Genomic DNA, 18377 nt, shown 5'->3' with positions numbered 1-18377 from the left:
CTGAGAAGTGCGATGGCGGATGTGGAAGCCTGGCCTGGAAGAAGCAGTAACGCGCGGCAGCAGCCGGGCCAGTGGGATTGCGGAGCGTCTCCCGCTGGATTTACGAAATGACGAGGAAATAACAGCGCCGTTTGACAGCAGGCCGCTCATCCCAGACACACTGCGCTGAGCGCAGCCATGGCTGCCCAAGGAGAGAACGCTCAGCCCCGAGCACTCCCCGCAGCGCGCCGGCCACCAGCAGGCACAGCAGCACCACAGGGAAGGGAAGGGTGCCTCCGGGGAAACCCCGCGGCAGCGCGGCCCCTCCTGCCCGGCCGAACGGGGAGCGCTCGGGCCCGGGGCAGGCGGGGCCCGCCGGCACCGCGGGCCGGGCGGCGGCAGCGCGCGTGCGCCGCCAGGCTGCGGGCGGGCCGGGCCCGCGGCGGCGCTGACGGACGTGGTGAGCCCGCCCCTCCCCGGCCCGGCCCCCTCCCGCCATCCCCGGGGAATGGACGGATGGGTGCGAGATTAGGTAGGTGGGTGGGTCGGTGGGTGTCCTGCTTCAGCGGGGAGGGGAGCGCCCCCGCCCGGGCCGAGCTGGCGGCGGGGCCGTGCTGGCGGCGGGCCGGGCCGGGCCGGGCGGGACGGGACGGGCTGGTGTCCCCGCTGCACGCACCCCGCTGGCTGCTCGGCCGTCGCTTTTGGGCCTCCAGCCCCAGGGGTACCTCGGGGGGAGGTGCGGAGCCCCCTCGGTCCCCGTTCTGCAGGACCCAGGCTGTGTCACACGGGGGGCAGTGGCGCCTCCCGCATTGACGCCTTGCTATAGCCCCTGTCATTCTCCATCGCCCTTGGGAGATTCGGCTTGCCTGGCTTTAGGCACGCATTTTTTGGAAGAGGTCATCAGAATGATGCGAGGCTCTTCTCGGTTGTGCCAAGCAATAGGACAAGAGGCCTCGGGCAGAACATGATGCCTTGGAAGTTTCACCTGAACAGAGAAAGAGCTTCTTTACTGTGCAGTGACAGCACTGGAACAGATTGTCCGGGGAGACTGTGGAGTCTCCCTCAGTGGAGATACTCAGGAACTGCCTGGACACAATCCTGTGCAGTGTGTTCTAGGATGACCCTGCTTGAGCAAGGACATTGGACCACATCACCCTAACAATAAGGTTGTGGGTTTGATCCCCATTATGGGCCATTCACTTAAGTGTTGCACTTATTGTCCTTGTGGTTCCCTTCCAACTCAGAAGATTCTGTGATTCTGTGACCCACTGTGCTTCTTTCCAACTTCACCCATGCTGTGATTCTGTGGTGTCCATTATGAGCCACTATCAAAAGTGGCTGTTTTGCACAGCTCTTTTTATTCATGAATGTTATTATTGCATAGTAATAATTCAAATAAAAAACATTTCCATCAACCCGGGAAAACATTTTTTCACATTCTGGCTGGAACTTTTGTGGGTCCCACACTCCAAGACCCTGTTAATGCAGATAACTGTGTTGTCTAAAATAATTCAGGATTATGCTTCAGGAGCCAAACTGTTTCTGGCACTCCAGAATCTCTGAAACATGAAAATCCTTCACTAGCAGATAAATTGTAGTAGATTATTATATTTTAACAGTCATGCATATCTTGCACATTTCTCTTTAGAATGCTTTTAATGGAAAGACAATTAGTCCTATGTTGTGGGGTTTTTATTTCATGAGTAGCAATGGCATTGCACATGAGAGTGTCTCATACTTTGTAAGCAAACAGTTGTGCTGTAAGTCTATCCAAAGGGTCCTAGTATGATTGTTTTTACAGGTGCTTGGTAGGGGTTTTTTGAGCAGTTTAAGCTTAAAGTTTAAGCATTCTTTCTGTGGACTGTTGCAGTGAGCAGTACCCACACTCATCTGTCACCTTTTGTTCCTCTCCATACTGCCACAGCTGTTTTTGTCTGGTACACTGAACTTGATAGGGGATTGATCTGTCTGAAAAAGTCCTCTCTAAACAGAAGGGTGTCTTTCCATCTGCATGAGCTGTCTGGTGAAGTTCATGTTAAAATATCTGCAGTAAGCAGTCAGGAGGGGACAGAGCAGGAACTTTGGAAGGGGGAAGAAACAGCTGGCTGGTCTCTTGTGGTGGCATAAGCTACTCTCCTGTCAAATGTGAAACTCAGCCTTAGTTCTAGTGGTTGTGTATGACACACACATACACCCCCCCCCTTTGTTTTTTCTCATTTCCCTGAAACTGATTTCCTAACTAAGGAATGAATACTTGCAGATGTGGCTAATTACCTTTCTGCTCAGTTCTGTCCTTGCTTTACTTGAGCTGGAAGAATATATATGTGTGTGTATGTATATTATGGGAAACATGACATTTGGATCGAAACAATGAGAAACAATGACATTTTACCTAAAGTATTTCTATACAGTAGAAGTGTAGACTTATGGCTTTTTTTGTTGAGACAGGAAGTGTGTTCCAAGGTGTAATCGAGGTGCTGGTTGCAGCAACTGTGCCCTGCTGCACCACTCACTGGCCTGTTTATTCACTGGCCTTGTGTAACCTGAGCAGCTGCAGTAATTGCTGCTGTGCTTGCACACTCTGGTATAACAGCAGTCAGCTGTGGCTTGAGAGAAGGCATGTTGAAATGGCTGTTCATTTTTGTTGCTTCTTTTTTTCTCCTTAGGTAATTCTAGAAGCTATGGATATACTCTTCAGAATCAGAGGAGGCTTGGATCTTGCATTTCAGCTTGCAACAACTGATGGTGTGTCTATAAGACTAATAGATTTCTTAATACTTATATTAACCTTTTTTAAGAAACTATTATACTTTTTTTGGCATTTTACCAGGTGTTAAGTGCTTCTTCACAAACCTGTAAATATTATTCTTTATCTCTATAAATTTTCTGACACTCATTTTCCATCCTGTTTTTTGTTTTAATTTGAAATAAATTTTACGTTGACGTTTTTCATAATTTCATTTGCATATACTTTTTACTTGTGCATATGTTATTAGGATCACTTTTCAGCTTGAAGCTGAAGTTGACTCTGAAATTCTAAGCAAACAGAATAACTTTAAGGCAATGAATTTTGTTATAATTGGACTGTATTAGTAATACAATTTTGGGACTGTGGTCTAATCTTTCCAGAGAAATAGAGAAGGGGAGCAAGCTAACGAGTCACTCTAGTGAATTTAGGCAGGATTGGCTACTGCAGTTCCATCTGATAGCAAGGGACTGGTCCATAAAGCATGAAGGGGCTCCTGTAGTCCCCCATTGTTACAGTCGAGTGCCATTCTCCTCAGGAGGCCTGCTCAGGGCTCTCAGGGGCCACTGAACTGTCACAAGGCAGGATGGGGAAGGAGGCTGTTCTTAGCTCAGCTCTCAGTCATTCTGCTTTTTAAAAGGACGTGTCTCTAGCAAAAACACTGAATTCCATCTAGTGAACCTTGTTAAGGAACTTGGGCTTATTTGAGTTTGTGATGTGGAGCAGAAGTGTTGAATAGATTGACCTAATCCAAAACAGCATTTTGTGAGTCGCATCCTCAGAGAAGAGTTATTTATTTGACGTTGTCTATGGTGTAGTGAATTGTAACTACAGTGAAGCAGAGTGGTGGTTGAATGGTCCAAGTGCATGGTATTCACACCTGTTAGTGGGTAAATATGGTACCTTGTTCCTTTTGAAGGGCACTGAGCTTTTTCTTTTGGAGCAATTTTTCTTTGACTTTTCTAATAATGTAGTTTTTACGGATTTCTAGTACAAAAGTTATCTAATTGTTACCAAAGTTAATTCATCAGAGAGATACAGCAGTCTTTGATGGCTTGTTAGTACTGTATTCAAAGTAATGTTTTTTAACCCTCACAGTAAGGAAAAATTGTGGCTAATGTGCCAAAGTTACTTTATCACATCCAACAGTGTCATATCCGTTGTAGGTTCAGGCTGTAAGGTGTGAGTAGAACACCCTACAAGCTCTGAAAGACAACTGTACATACCAGTAATAAAGTTTCAAGCAAACCAGACTGTGGCGTACAGGTTTATGTTGGCCGAAATTTGGTCCTCAGCTGGGATGGAGGCCCTGCTTTTCCAAAGATTAGTCTGGGTTTGGATAGTATTTCTGAGCAATGATATGAGGTCAGAAACATGGGAGTGACTCAGATTGAATATTTTCAGGATTTTTTTCAAAACCCTAAATATACACAGAAGTATGTACATGGAAGTTTGTTTGCAGCCATAGGCTTGGTTAAGACTTACTAGATGTGGTAAGTGACAGCAGAGTAGATTACTCTTCTGTAAGTTTGACAGTATCTGAGAGAAACAGTACACTTTTATTCAGGGAGGTGACTGTGAATGTTTGAGACAGACCTGCTAAGTGAAATCTTACCTCAGTTTTGTTTACCCAGTCAATTTTCTGATCATAACAGCACTTGCATTTTTATTCCAAGTCAAAAAAAAATTTATTAAATGTGTGTCCAGCAGCTATTAAAAAACTGAAGGAATTTTCCAGGCTAATTATATCCTTACTGTGTTTCAGAGGCATCAACAAAAAAGGCATTAGGATATGTTTTCAGCGATCTTGAAAACAAACTGTCCTCCGAGGTTCTTGTATTCAGAATTTGCCACAGTTCAGTCTATGTGTGGCCTAACAATGGTATGACCACAGTTCCAGAGCTGACTGATGAGTCTGCATGTAAGGAGATAAGAAGATTTATACAGTAAGTATATTTAAAAACTGGGGGGGAAGGTTAACAGATTCATTTCATCTTACAGAAATTTCTCTTTCTGTTGATAATTCAGACTTGATCAAGATGATGAGACCAAACGAAAGCTTGGCAAAAAAAAGGATAAAAAGTTACAGGATACGGTATGTTTCTAACAAATAAAAAATTATCATTTAAACATTTTTAGACTTGCCCTCCCTAGGCTTTTCTGTACACAAATAGGCATTGACATGACTTTAAAGAATGCTTTTAAAATCATTGAGATTCAACATGAATGCGGAAATCCACCTAAGGTAGATCAGCGCATCAAGTATGTCTTCAACATTACCAGCTTTTTCCTAACCCAAGTATTTCACTACTGAGTTTGATACCAAATACCTGCAGTCTTACTTTTACCTTATTGTTTCATGTGTAGTTGGAGATGTAATATTGGTGTCTTTATTCTCTGCAGCAGCAGATAATCAATGTAGATCTCATGCTGGAAATGACATCTTCATTAGCTGCTTTGGCTCCAGTTGTTGAAAGGGAAAAGAAGGAACACCACTACATAAATATGACATTACCAGTTGATGTTGTTGTATCTGTTTCTCCAGAAGAGCCATGGGGAAAGTAAGTGTTATCCTGAACTTGCAATTTTTCAGCTTTATTTCTGCTTTTTCTTGAAATAATGAAGTAAAACTATATCATTCACTAGTTTAATGAAAAGTATATAGTATTTTTGTGATGTAATTTTAACTGTGTAAATAATAAAAGCTTATGTTGACAGCTGTTAACTTCTGTAATCTTGAGACATGATCCTTTTGCTGTCTATAAAAAATTCAATTTATCAATGTCTGACAGATTTGATAACTCATAAGCATTGCTTAGCAAAGAATTGAGAAAGTCAGGAAAATATTCTAGAAATTTTTGTATGTGAGGTGTATAAAAGTGAGAGTTGGGGTGTATTTGATGAGTCTTTGTAATCTCAGCCCTACATTTGGGGGTGCAGCTGTGCAGCTGGGTAGGTTCAGATGGAAAACATTTGAGTCTGCCTATGTATTTTTTCCTTGATTTTTTCCATAGGATTTGACTCTGATCGACACTAAACGGAGTGGATAAAATGCAAAACAAGAAAACATTTAGTCATATATTTAATTTTTATTTTGGCAAATGCTCATACTGATTGTGTTTCTGCTATGAGAGCAGGGTAGCTGCATTTGGGAGGACTGAATCACTAGGGACTCATTTCTGTGTGCAGACAAGCTTTGACTAAGGCACAGTTGGGCTCTGCCTTTTCCTGTGGGAGCAGAAGCACTGAAGTAGTGCAGTCATCTGACCAGGTCAGACGTGCATTTAGGTATTGTATAACTCACAGCTGTGAGAAAAAATCATTCACAATCACTGCTCTACTTTTGAAATATTCTCCCTTGTACTTTGCAGGGTACAAAATCTCCTAGTGAAAGCAATTCATGGGCAATTAAATGACATGGAAAGATGTATCATGAAATATGTGAAAGGAACATCAATTGTGGTACCAGAACAATTTCATTTCATGTTACCAGGAAAAAATCACCTCGTAACAGTCTCATATCCTACGGGTATTTCAGATGATCAGCTGGAAAGTTACAGAAAGGTAAAGCCAACAAATAGTAACAGAAGTGGATCTTTTAATTACTGTTATCAAAGCAGTGGTAGGGCTTTCCATTTAGTCAATGTAGAATAAATACTAGCAGATAGTGCTGTATTTTAGATTCACTTTTATTATAACCAAAGCAGTATACTGAATGTGGAAACTTGATTCATTAGAAGTTATTTTATAGAATGTGCCAGATCTCATTTTTGTGAGGGAACAATAGAAACTTCAAAAGTACATAAAATTTGGTTGATAAATATTTTCTCTAAATTATACTTCCAGTAAAGTATTATTTGAATTTCTCCCCTTTTTTTTTTGTTCTTCTATGGTAGAACATTATTTTACTTTTGGTGTGTTACTACATTCAGCTTTTTACATATGTCCTGAAAGGCTTATTGGGGGTTTTGTTTGTTTTGGTTTCTTTCTTGGGGTTTTGTGGTGTTGGGGGGTATTTGTCTGTTTGGAGGGGCTGCTTTTTGTAGCTCACAGTTGAACAGACTTAGCTCGTTTTTGGGTTGTTTTTGCCTTTGGGTTGGCACCTAGAAAAAAGAATATGGATGAGGTGGAAGAATGTTGAGATGTGTCAGTCGTTTCAGATTGAGACTGATAGCAGTCTATGTCCACACAATTGCATGTACTGAGAGCAGGGAAAGAATATTATACAGCTTTAGAGGTGTAGAAACTGGGGACTATTTCTGCATGAAGCATTACTGGGTATATAAAACCCAATCTAGCCTTGTGTTTGTAGAGGCCTCAGGCACTGGTGGCACTGCCTGTGTTTCCTGCTCTCTCTGTCTGCTGTTCACGCTAACCCACTGATGGAAAGTGTTACTGCAGCTCCTCTAGCTGGGTTCAGAGCTGTGTCATCTGCCTAAAATGTATTACCTGGGTTACACACATTATCCTAGATGATCTCATCATGCCTTTCACTCTTAAGCTCTGTGAAATAAGACAATATATCTCTTTAAATGTGGCTGCTGTGTGGCAAACAGAGCTTAAGAGATTTTAAAATAGACTGAATCTGCTTGAACCATAAGCCCAATATCTTTACTTTGTGTCAGTACGTGTTATTTGTGTGCTCCAATATCAGTTAAGATTATAATTGGGTGTGTGTATCTACATTACTGTGTAGATAAAACTGTAATCCTTTTCTATGATGGTGTATTTTATCAGGCTTTCATAACAAACCTGTTACTCGTGGTATTTTCAGTGGGGCCCCAGCAGCAGGTGTTATGTAACAGGACTGCAGAAAGTAGTGGGTCCTTTAGAAGGGAGATAAGCCTGCATGAGCTTCCCTGCAGAGGAGGTCTTGTAGTAAATATACCTGCCGAGTGTTTAATGAAGCCTATTTTAATAATTTGCTAAACTATGTTATTAAAATTATGTCTTTATTGCTTTTCTTTTAATCCAAAACTTGAATTGTGTTTCTTATTTTTATTTGAACTTGCATGTAGGAATTGCATGGGTTATACAATCTGCCTTGTGACAGACCATATTTCAAGAGAGCAAATGCTTATCATTTTCCAGATGAACCATATAAAGATGGATATCTCAGAAATCCACATTTACATCTTAGTTCACCTGGCATGGAATCTGGTATGGTAAGTTTAAATTGAAACATTTTGCAGAAAGTACCTTTTTATTTTAATTGAGTTTTATTTTCTTGAAAGAAGTAATTTAGATAGTAAATGATGTGCAGATGAGAAATAATTGGCTTGACGTTTTAAGCAAAGGGCTCCTCTGCACAAAATGGCATTGCTTTAATTTGGATTTTCCTGAGAAATAATAATAAATTGGATTTTCCTGGGAAAATAATGTCTGTCCATGATTTTAGCATGTATTCTAAAAAGTTTCTCAGAACGAGGACAAGAAACTAAAACTATGAACAAAGAAGTTTAAGAGACAAAAACAGGTGGAGTAATCATGCGTGAATTAATGACCCTTTGAATCTCCCAAATAATTGCAGCCCCCGACTGCAAGCTTTACAGGGCAATTGCCAGGCAATATGACTTCTCTGCAAACTGGTGCAAGTGTGATGGGAAGCCTGTGTGTTCTCCCTCCTGTGCAGGTTTCTTTAGTGCAAGGTGTGCTGAGATGCCTGTGTGTTCTCCCTCCTGTGCAGGTTTCTTTAGTGCAAGGTGTGTTGAGATGCCTGTGTGTTCTCCCTCCTGTGCAGGTTTCTTTAGTGCAAGGTGTGCTGAGATGCCTGTGTGTTCTCCCTCCTGTGCAGGTTCATTTAGTGCAAGGTGTGCTGAGATGCCTGTGTGTTCTCCCTCCTGTGCAGGTTTCTTTAGTGCAAGGTGTGCTGAGATGCCTGTGTGTTCTCCCTCCTGTGCAGGTTTCTTTAGTGCAAGGTGTGTTGAGATGCCTGTGTGTTCTCCCTCCTGTGCAGGTTCATTTAGTGCAAGGTGTGTACAGTTACCACCACTACATGCAGGACCGCATCGATGACAGTGGCTGGGGCTGTGCCTATCGCTCTCTGCAGACAATCTGCTCTTGGTTCAAGCACCAAGGCTACATGGACAGACCTATACCAACACACAAGGAAATTCAACAGGTACAGAACACTTAAGGAGATTATTTTATGCTTATTAGTCTATAAAGGTTTGTGTAGATTATGTTTTAAATATCAGATTTGTACATTTTAGAAGATATTTTTTGTCCCTTAAATTGGACTGGTGGTTCTGAATTGTTTGTTTTGGGTGACATTATCTGTACAATAAGATACATTAAATAAATGTTTCCTTGGAATAATGTTATATTAGAAGCTGTGATATGACATTTTCAGTGTTTTTGTCAAATGAAAAGAACAAAGAACCCAATGTGTCATGCTAAAATCAGTTTTAAAACTGGCTGTCATATTCAGTGACAGCTGGATTAGTTCCCAGATGCTACACAGGAATTTACTGACAATTTTTGCAACTTTGCCTTTGATAGTAGTGCACTTTTCCTGATTTTTGAACTCTCCTTCACTTCTTTTTCTGTTTTGAATTTAAATGCATACCTGAATTGTTCGTTTTTGTTAACAGCACTGAATTAAAACTGTAGGCTTGTAGCTAATACCCATACTTGGGTATGCCTGTCAAGGAATACTGCAATTACCTTCTGTCTTCTAAATATAATTCTTCATGTTACAGTTATTTACTGAACATTTTTAGTAAAGTTTAATTCATTCCATAAAAATACATTCATTATGTGTAGCAGGGATGTGAACACTAAAGTAAAACCACATTTCCTGAACATTTCTCAATCCACACCTGAATGCTGTTGAAATCTGTGCACTCCTGTAGCATATTTAGGTATCTAAAAGAGGGCAGTAGCCCTCAGAAGACCTTTGGGCTTTGTGTCCTGAGCAGAAAAGGTCCCTCTCAAGTGCTGAATGTAACATAAAAGGCTCAGAATGAAGAAGAGGTTAAAATAACCATAACCTTTGACATGGATCAGTAGCCTCTTCCTGAGAGCACTATTTTATGGATGCTTTCCTGAGTGCTTTGAATAGAAATCCAAGCCTTTCAGTCTGTGAAGTGGCTTCTGCAGTGTGCAAATGATGCACTCCATTATTAAAGAGCTCAATGGCCCCCCTCCCAGCCTGAAGTCTGCCTGTGGACCTGGGATTGTAGTCTCTGCTCATGGACACAGTTCTGCATTACTGCTCAAAGGGACATTTCCAAAACAGAACCACAATGAATGATTTCAACATCCATTGGTCTGCTTTTAAACAGCTAGGTTCAAAACACATGCCCATATATATAAAGCAACTTTGTTCACACAAAGTGGTGGAATTCCCTACTATATGTTGTTGATATTTGGGTTTCTTCCTCATTATAATGTTGCAAAGGCCCTGGTTGATGCTGGAGACAAGCCTGCAGCGTTTGTTGGCTCACGGCAATGGATTGGTTCGATTGAGGTACAGCTTGTTTTGAATCAGCTTTTTGGAATAACATCCAAAATACTATTTGTCAGGTAAGAATCACTGCCTGTTCAGTAGCTTGGTAATTGCTAGAAAGACTGAATGCCTTAAAATGCAAATCATGATCACAGTACATGGGAGAGGAGGTATAATTAAAGAAAAGGTATAATTAACCCTCCATTCCTACCTTTAGTTGTACTAAGTGCTTATAGATGACGGTAGAGTTAAATTTCTTGAGAGCTTTGGGTTCCACTTTCCATTTTCTATAAATTGCTTAATAATATGCAAATAGCCTGGTTTTATAAAGCTATGGTCAAATGCTTCCACAAGAAATGTGGCTCCCATTGGTTTTGCTTAATCTATAAATTGCTTCATGATATGCAAACTGATAGGGAATTCAGCCTTTGCACCACAATTTTTGATGCAGGCACACAGTCTGATGTCCAGAGAGAACTGAATGTACACTAACAAATAGATTATTACTGCAGCCACAGACCTAACTTGTGAGTTTAGGATTGAGGCAAATTGTTGAGAAGTCTGGAAAATAATGTTCCCCTTTTTGCATTTGTGTGACAAATAAAGCAAGGAATTCGTTTCCATTCTGACAATCTGATGCTCTCATACATAATGAAGGACCCTACAAAGATATTTGGAACAAAAAGAATAGTCTTTAGCATTTATCAGAAGAAAAGCTGTCATACTTTTTATAATTTAGGAAGCACTAAGCTGACTAATAAAACCCTGAACATTTAATAAATACCATCATGAAATTAGGAACATACACTAACAGTATGTATGAAAATACAAACAAAAATGCTTTTCATATGTTGTGTTTATTTAGAGTAAATTCACATTGTAGGTATTCTAAAAGACCATAGTGATGGGGATGCTTAATGGTAGGAAAATAGTTCAGGTCTTCAATATTTTAATCTTTTTTTTGCTCCAGAGCTTGTACTTGCAGAGGATTCACCTATTATTTGTAGCAGCTGTGAAGATTTTTATTTCTGCATATGAGAATATAGAGTACACTCCTTTCTGAACTGGGTGGAATTGCTCATAGTGCTGCTACAAGGGAGCACCAGTTTTTCTCAGTGTTACAAAAAACCAACATCAATACCATGCCGGGAAGAAGAAACAATCATGCAGCTTTTTCAGCTGGTCGCTGGCAGTGGATAGCATTTTTGTCTTGGGCTTATTTTCAGCAAGCATCTCTAATTCTTTATGGAAATAAGACTTCACAGCTGCACCAGCAACACTGCTACTAGATCCATTACAATAAATGCATCATTTCCCAGTTTTGTATTCTGTCTGCATTTAACCCATTCCTAGTTGGGGAGTAGGCACACAGACTTTCACTGGGTTTTAAAAAGATTGGCCACTATATGAAGAAATAAAAAGACAAGATATTAAAAATGTCTGTATTAATATCCATGCCTAGCAAATAGATCTTTTGTTAGAAAATATTTTTCAGATTTTCTCAGGAAGTTTACAAAGGAATAATCCAAGTGACTTTCTAATCAGTTGTCTATGCAGTGAACGAGTATAATGGACAATTAGTGAAGTAAGTCTAGTGAGAATGACAAGTCTCTTACTGTTTTTCTTACCTAGCCAGGGTTCTGAACTAGCATTGCAGGGAAGAGAGCTTGCTAATCATTTCAAGACTGAGGGAACTCCAATTATGATTGGTAAGTACCTGAGTATTGAAGAATGCTAATGAAAGTGCATGGCCTCCCTCTGCTGAATTTCATTTCAATTAGAACCCATTTAATTTACTGTACAAAAGTTAATCAAAACTGTAGATTAATTAAAAATTACGGTTTTCCCAAGGTAGCCTCGAAAATGATAGAGTTTAGTCTGGTTGGTATATTTTTATTTGGTATTTCTTTCAAGCTCAGTTTTAAACATGGAAAAAAAGTCAGTCTAAATGGTGTTTTTATAAATTTCTATTAAGTCAGAACTTGAGCTGACTTCCATTCTCTATAGGAGCAGAAGTTCATAGAGTCCCCAAAACTTCCCCTCAGAGAAGAGTACTGTTCATCTGGCTTGGAAGAGAAGGGTATTATCCAAATTTGTTTTAAGACCAGTTTTAATAATCTGAAGTATTGATATGATAAGTGTCATTTGTAAAAATACTGCAACATTAATTGACCTGTTTTTTCCATGTTGTTTTTTAGGAAATTAGCAATATTGATGTTATTATTTTCAACTTTAATAGCATTATGTAAGAAATTTTTTCAGTCTGTATTTGTCATTCCATAATACATTGTAACTTTCTCAAAACAGAGGTGCCAGAAGTCCAGACTTTGGTAGGGTGGTGGTTTAGATTAGAGATTAGAAGAAATGTTTCCCTGTTAGACACCAGAACAGCTGCCCAGAGTTCTTTGTGGATGCCCCAAGACCAGGGGGAGAGCCCAAGGCTCAAGGCCAGGATCAATGGAGCTTTAAGCACCTGCTCTAGTGAGAGGTGACCTCCCCATGGCAGGGGGGTTGGAACCAGGTGATACTTAAGAGTCCTTTACAACCCAAACCATGCTATGATTCTATTAAATGTTCTTGGCCTTTTGGCAGCCTTTTTGTCTGAATTTCAAGGATGTAGAATCCTGTATTGAAAAATCTTTTAATACCCTTTGTACTGCGCTCATGTAGGTTGGTTTAATTTTGAGGGTAGGGTTTGGAGATTGGTTTTGCTTGTATTCTTCCAGGGATTTTGCAATCCCTATGTGCTGTGTGGAATTATTAGTACAATATTGTGGGGAAGTAAAATATTGCATGTTATCTGAAAGAAACATGCAAGAGTTGACCTGTGCCCATCTCATCAAAATATCCCCTTTTCCTGTTTGCAGGCTGAGGAAAGGGAAATCAGAATTTACTATTCTGCCCCTAATAGTCATTGATGTAATATAGTAGAAAATGACAGATAAACCTCATCCAGGAATTCTGATTTCTCTTCTAATTTTAGTCCTTTTACAACCATGAAATTTTGCAGAATTCTTTCCTACAGTTAGGTTTCTTTAAAAAAAGTGCAAAAGAAACGTTTGAAATATTCTTGACTTCATCTGGTGGAAGTGCTGAGGATTTAACCTGCCTTGCTGACTTGGAAGAAATTTGGAAAATACATTCTCTGCTTATTTTAGTTACTACAACTAACCTTTCTTAGATGTAGTAAAGATACATTGTTTAATAATGTCAAGAATCTTATGAAAGAAACACTTTCAGAATCATCTTGATACAAGCTAATCTGTTAATGGAAGGTGTTGATGTACTTTTATTTAGACCTTGCAGATTAAATCAATCCCAATGAAAAAAAAAAAATCAGCATTCTCTGTTTCTCTTATTTTAGGTGGAGGTGTTTTGGCCCACACGATATTAGGAGTGGCTTGGAATGAGACTACAGGGCACATTAAATACTTGATTCTAGACCCACATTATACTGGAGGAGAAGATCTGCATGTTATATTGGAAAAGGTGAGGCTTAATGCACATATACACTCACACATTTATGTATATACATGTTTTTTGGCATTAAACATATAATGTCCAGACAAATACAACGTGGCCATTCTATGGCTTCTCCATTCCTTATGGAAAAAGCACTGACCCCACTTAACCTGCATACTACAATATGCTAAGTATTGTCAGTTTCTGAAACTTAGTGTCTTTGGAGATATATCAGATCAGAAACTACAGCAACTTATACTATAAAGAAATGTTCTTTATTTTATATGAATTCACCCATCTTCCCTTTTACCCAGGAGTATATACCATAAATGTGTTTTATATTTTGAATAAAACAGAAAATTCTGTTCAGGCTGTAAGATGCTCTAAATGAAAGAGAAGATAACTTTTAAAATTTAAAAGAAATTATTTTAAAAATCCAGCAATAACCATTCTCAGATTAGGCCTTTAGCAATGATCAGAGGGTAGGTACTGAATTGTTTTGAAAATGTGGAAAAACTACAAAGTGCTCAGGGGCATGTAATGTCATTTCCACATTTAAAGCCACTAAAAGAGATGACGCAGCACGTTACAAACCAGTAAATATAGTGTCAGAAATGTAAACTCTTAAAGTAGCTGAATCATCCTGTAAGTGCTAGGTAATCAATGTCTTTTCTGTTTTTCATATTAAGTTGGAAATAGTAACTTTTATTTCTAATATTTGATACCCTTGTGTTGGCCCAACAAAAAAACCCAAACAAACAAAAAACTAACAAATAAAGCCAAACAAAAGCCCACAAAAAACCCCAACAAACAAAAAAAAGGAGCTCTTTAAGAAACATTTTACTGGCCTATAATGATCAAAGCTTGAAGTGAACACAGGAAGAAACAATTTCCAAAGGATGTGTAGGACCAAAGGCTGTTAGAGCTACTAGCTATTAGAATGGTTTCAGTGGTCCAGGAGGATAAAATAAATGCAGAACACACTTTCCTTATCAAAAGTGTCTAGGGAGGAACTAAGGGAGACTGTGAGAATGATGATGTTTCAGAATAACATTAGCCTCTCAGGAGCAGCAGAAGGTAGTGGGGAGGTGTGGGGATGGGGAGGAGATGATACTTTCTAAGAATTAAGCTGGGGAGGGAGGAAGGGGGAGAGAGTCTTTCTGTAATGTGTTTTCCATTAATGTGTTTCCAGGCACGTAGAGAACTTTCTGAAAATTGTCATTGCATTCTATAGACATTTGAAAATAATTCATACAGCTTAGATTAGTATAATTAGTAAAATAAGAATAGACTCAATAGTAAAAAGCAGGAAAAACAGAATTTGCATTTCTGTCAGGAAAACCAGAATTTGAAGTAGATTTAAAAGCTCTCTTGCTTTTCCTTGGACAGGGCTGGTGTGGCTGGAAGGGCCCGGAGTTTTGGAACAAGGACGCCTATTATAACCTGTGCCTACCTCAACGACCAAAGGCTATTTAAAATCACTCTCATGCTGAATGTGCTGAGACAGAACAGTAGCTGATCTAGATAAAACTCTCCTGTTATTTATCAAAATAATGCTTTAAGTCAATCAAAACCCAGTTGAAATAGAAATGTTGGTTGAATGACTTAAATTAAGAAACTATTTTTTTTAATGAAACCTCTAGAAATAAGAGTTACCTGCTTTGAACTGTATTCCTTACAAATGCATTTATTAGGCAACAAATACTCTGTACTTTTCCATAGCACAACTTTAGGTTTATATAGTATTTCCTCTTCTGCTAGAATCTTTGTAGATTAAATGCCAAATCCGACTGTTTTAGGGAATTCTTTCATGACAAAAAGATAAAGTGTCCTCTGTCTTTCAAGTTCCACTTAGCCAGCTGTCTTGTCCATTATGAATCTGTTCAAAGGCCTTGTTTGTTGCTGGGATTCTTGATGATGCATTTTAGGAGTGGGAAAAAAATGGCCATATTTACTGAATTTTATTAATATTGCTGTCATACTTACGCAGAAAAAGAAAGAGAATTCATTTCCTATGCTCATTTATTTATAACTGAATGAATACAAGTATTCCAGGGGAAAAAAAAACCTCACAAGATTCTTCTGTAAGAAGTAACAATAAACAAGCTTTCCTCCTTCTCAGAAGGAGACAATGTCCCAGCACACACATCTGACTGCTCGGTGTATCATCCAGTCACGGATCTTCAGACTTCAGATTCCACTTATTTCATGTTGGGATTACAAGCAGTGTCTTCTGGCAGCTAGGAGACAAGATCTGTCATAGAGACAAAATAAGTCTGTAGCTACTTCATCAGTACATCAGTAAGACTACCCATGATTTTTATTTTTTCTGTGTTGAAGTAGCCTCTTAAGTGGCATTCCACATATACCATCCATTTCCAAGAAGACCCTACCCTTAAGTACCTATGCAAGTTCATCCTTACTAGGAGGCTCCTAAATCTAACTGCTCTGTGTCTTAACACATATTCGTTTTACTTAGATGCTAAAAACATTTTAAAAAACATTCTGAATTGTATTAAACCAACACTGTTACACACCATCTGATCTTCTCCTCTTCCTGTTTATGGATCTGCTGGTTTCACTTTCTTGTTTCTGTGCAGTTGGATCCTCTCTTTGCAAGCCATGTCTGTCACTTAGCGAGTATCCAGACGGTCCTCTCAGTTTCATTGTCTGAGTGTGCTGAATTGTCCTGAGGAACTTGGCACATTCCAGAAAGCCATAATCCAGTGCAAGGTCTGCTGCTGTCTGTCCTCTGTTGTTGCACAAGCTGAAATACAGAATTAACAATAACCAATTAAACTGGAATAATGAGCAAGTGCTGATTAAGTGGTGATTTAGGCAGGTGTATAAAAATGAGGACTGAGAATCAATAGCAAGGAGGTTTGTCAAGGATAGCATATGGCTCACACAGGGGGTTGGTATTAATTACAAATAGGAATAATTATTTTTAAATAAATTTGTCATCAGACTGTTACGGGCTTTAGCCTATCAGAAAGGCAAGGAGAGGGTGAGATTATGATCAGGATTTTTCTCTCCTCAGTTATCACAGAGGCATATAGCTAAACAACAGCATGTGAGCATGTGGTCGGTGCTCCTTTGATGTTTATGTCAGTTTTTCATACTCCTGTGGCTGTAGTCATGCTATATTTGCAGCCTCAGCATGTGTTCTGAGCAAGTTAAATGTACTCTGTAAAATGCACATCCTTTGATGCTCTTACTGAAGTTACTAAATGTCATTCAACTTACTCAATTTTAGCATCACCAGCAACAAGGAGAGCAAGACATTCCAAACTCCCAGCTTTTGCTGCTTTATGTATCGGGGCTTCTCCAAGGCAATCCTAAAAACACAATTTATATATAACAGTCATTTTTAAGAAGAGGAGTAGGATAAAGCTGTCTTGTTCTCTAAAATGACTGTTTATGTACACCAGTCTGTTGTGAGCTGAGAGAGATTAAAATAATATAGCTAGGATAGTAATGGTAACTAAATGTCTAATGTATTCATCATCACAAAGCAGAAGTGCTGTCTCTTGCAGTACTCATTGTTTAACCTTTGCCTTCTAAAAGATAACTTACACAGAATCCTCTCTGCACAGATTAACAGCATCTCTTGGCACCATTCAGGGATTGCTGTGACCAACAGCTTGCTACCAGCTCAGAGGTATAAGAGATTCAACTCAGCAACTCGAGTAATAATCCTTTCATTTACTTTTTTGGAGTAAATGAAGGGATTCTTACTTTTGGAGGAAAAATAAATACTCAAGTTGTGTAAAAGAATTAAGTTATTTGGACATCTGCATGCAGCACTCTAAGTGTGAAAATTAAATTATACATTGCAAGCGAAGTTGCTAATGCAATATGGAAAGGATTTCTGGTTCATGCTGGAAGTTACTCTAGAATAAGCAACCCTAGATATCTCATGCAATACAACTGAGTATAAAAAAACCCTCTCTTAGATAAAAAGCATGTCAATAATATTAAGTGGATTTACTGACATGCCAGATTAGAAATAGAAGGAATAAAACGTATGTGGTTTTTACCTGTTGGTTCAAATTTGCTCCTGTCTGCAGTTGCCAAAGTAGGAAAAAAGCTTCACCACCACAAGCAGCCAAGTGAGCTGGAGACTGACCAGAGGCATCTGCAGGTGCATTCACACCAGTTCCTGTCTCAAACAGGTTGCTGAAACTACCAGACTGAAACAGGATAGCAAAAGAAAAAAGGAAATGTTACTGCCCGTGTAAGCCACGGTAGGTCTCAGAATACTGCATCACAGCAAAAACCATTCCCCTTGCAAATCATTGGACCTTCATGTTCCTTGCAAGCGCAATTTAAATATTTACTTTTTTAAAGAGCAGTGCAAGAAAGAGGTTTTTGGCTTTTAATCTCTTAACCACAAATACCGATCGACAGCGTTAGTGCCCCAGCATTAATAGCAGCAGCTCCAGGCAAACAACCCCTCATTCACTTCCGCAGCCGGGCTCCCGGCAAGACAGAACCACAGACAGAGCGTCCCAAAGCTCACCTCGGAACTGCAGTCCAGCATCAGCATCGCTTCCCCTTGCTGGGCTCGGGGCTGTCAGGGCTCGGGGCTGTCGGGGCTCGGGTCTGTCGGGGCCGGGGAGCGCGGCGCGGGTCCGTGCCCGCCTCCCGGGCGCGCTGCGAGCGCCGGGCCCGCGGCCCCGCCCGCCCCGCCGGCCGCACGTAGGCAGCGGCAGCCGCCGCCCAATGGCCGCCCCGAGG

At 40.0% G+C, this 18377-nt stretch overlaps 2 protein-coding genes across 3 annotated transcripts; one reads left to right on the top strand and one right to left on the bottom strand.

Moving 5' to 3' along the window:
- Positions 1-359: 359 nt before the first annotated feature.
- On the top strand, positions 360-16176 carry UFSP2 (UFM1 specific peptidase 2). Of its 2 annotated transcripts, none has more exons than XM_071432215.1 (12): positions 360-511; positions 2646-2724; positions 4491-4671; positions 4754-4820; positions 5132-5286; positions 6097-6289; positions 7744-7890; positions 8682-8846; positions 10128-10252; positions 11808-11884; positions 13540-13664; positions 15027-16176. In XM_071432215.1, the coding sequence occupies exons 2-12, from the start codon at positions 2661-2663 to the stop codon at positions 15111-15113; spliced, it is 1386 nt and encodes a 461-aa protein (XP_071288316.1). In that variant the 5' UTR covers positions 360-511; positions 2646-2660; the 3' UTR covers positions 15114-16176. The 2 variants fall into 2 exon arrangements, with proteins under 2 accessions (XP_071288316.1, XP_071288315.1); XM_071432214.1 differs by having other exon boundaries at positions 5129-5286.
- On the bottom strand, positions 15642-18328 carry ANKRD37 (ankyrin repeat domain 37). Its single transcript, XM_071432217.1, has 5 exons — positions 18160-18328; positions 17678-17830; positions 16884-16975; positions 16175-16404; positions 15642-15891 (listed from the first exon to the last, which is right to left on the bottom strand). Exons 1-5 carry the CDS (start codon positions 18184-18186, stop codon positions 15878-15880), a joined length of 516 nt encoding a protein of 171 aa, XP_071288318.1. The 5' UTR covers positions 18187-18328; the 3' UTR covers positions 15642-15877.
- Positions 18329-18377: the final 49 nt, after the last annotated feature.

This window comes from Agelaius tricolor, unplaced genomic scaffold, assembly GCF_023055355.1.
Source record: "Agelaius tricolor isolate 1412-34295 unplaced genomic scaffold, bAgeTri1.0.p SCAF_8, whole genome shotgun sequence".
In the NCBI taxonomy this organism is placed as follows: Eukaryota; Metazoa; Chordata; class Aves; order Passeriformes; family Icteridae; genus Agelaius; species Agelaius tricolor.
Note: the sequence above shows the minus strand (reverse complement) of the source record. Positions and strands in the feature narration are given on the sequence as shown.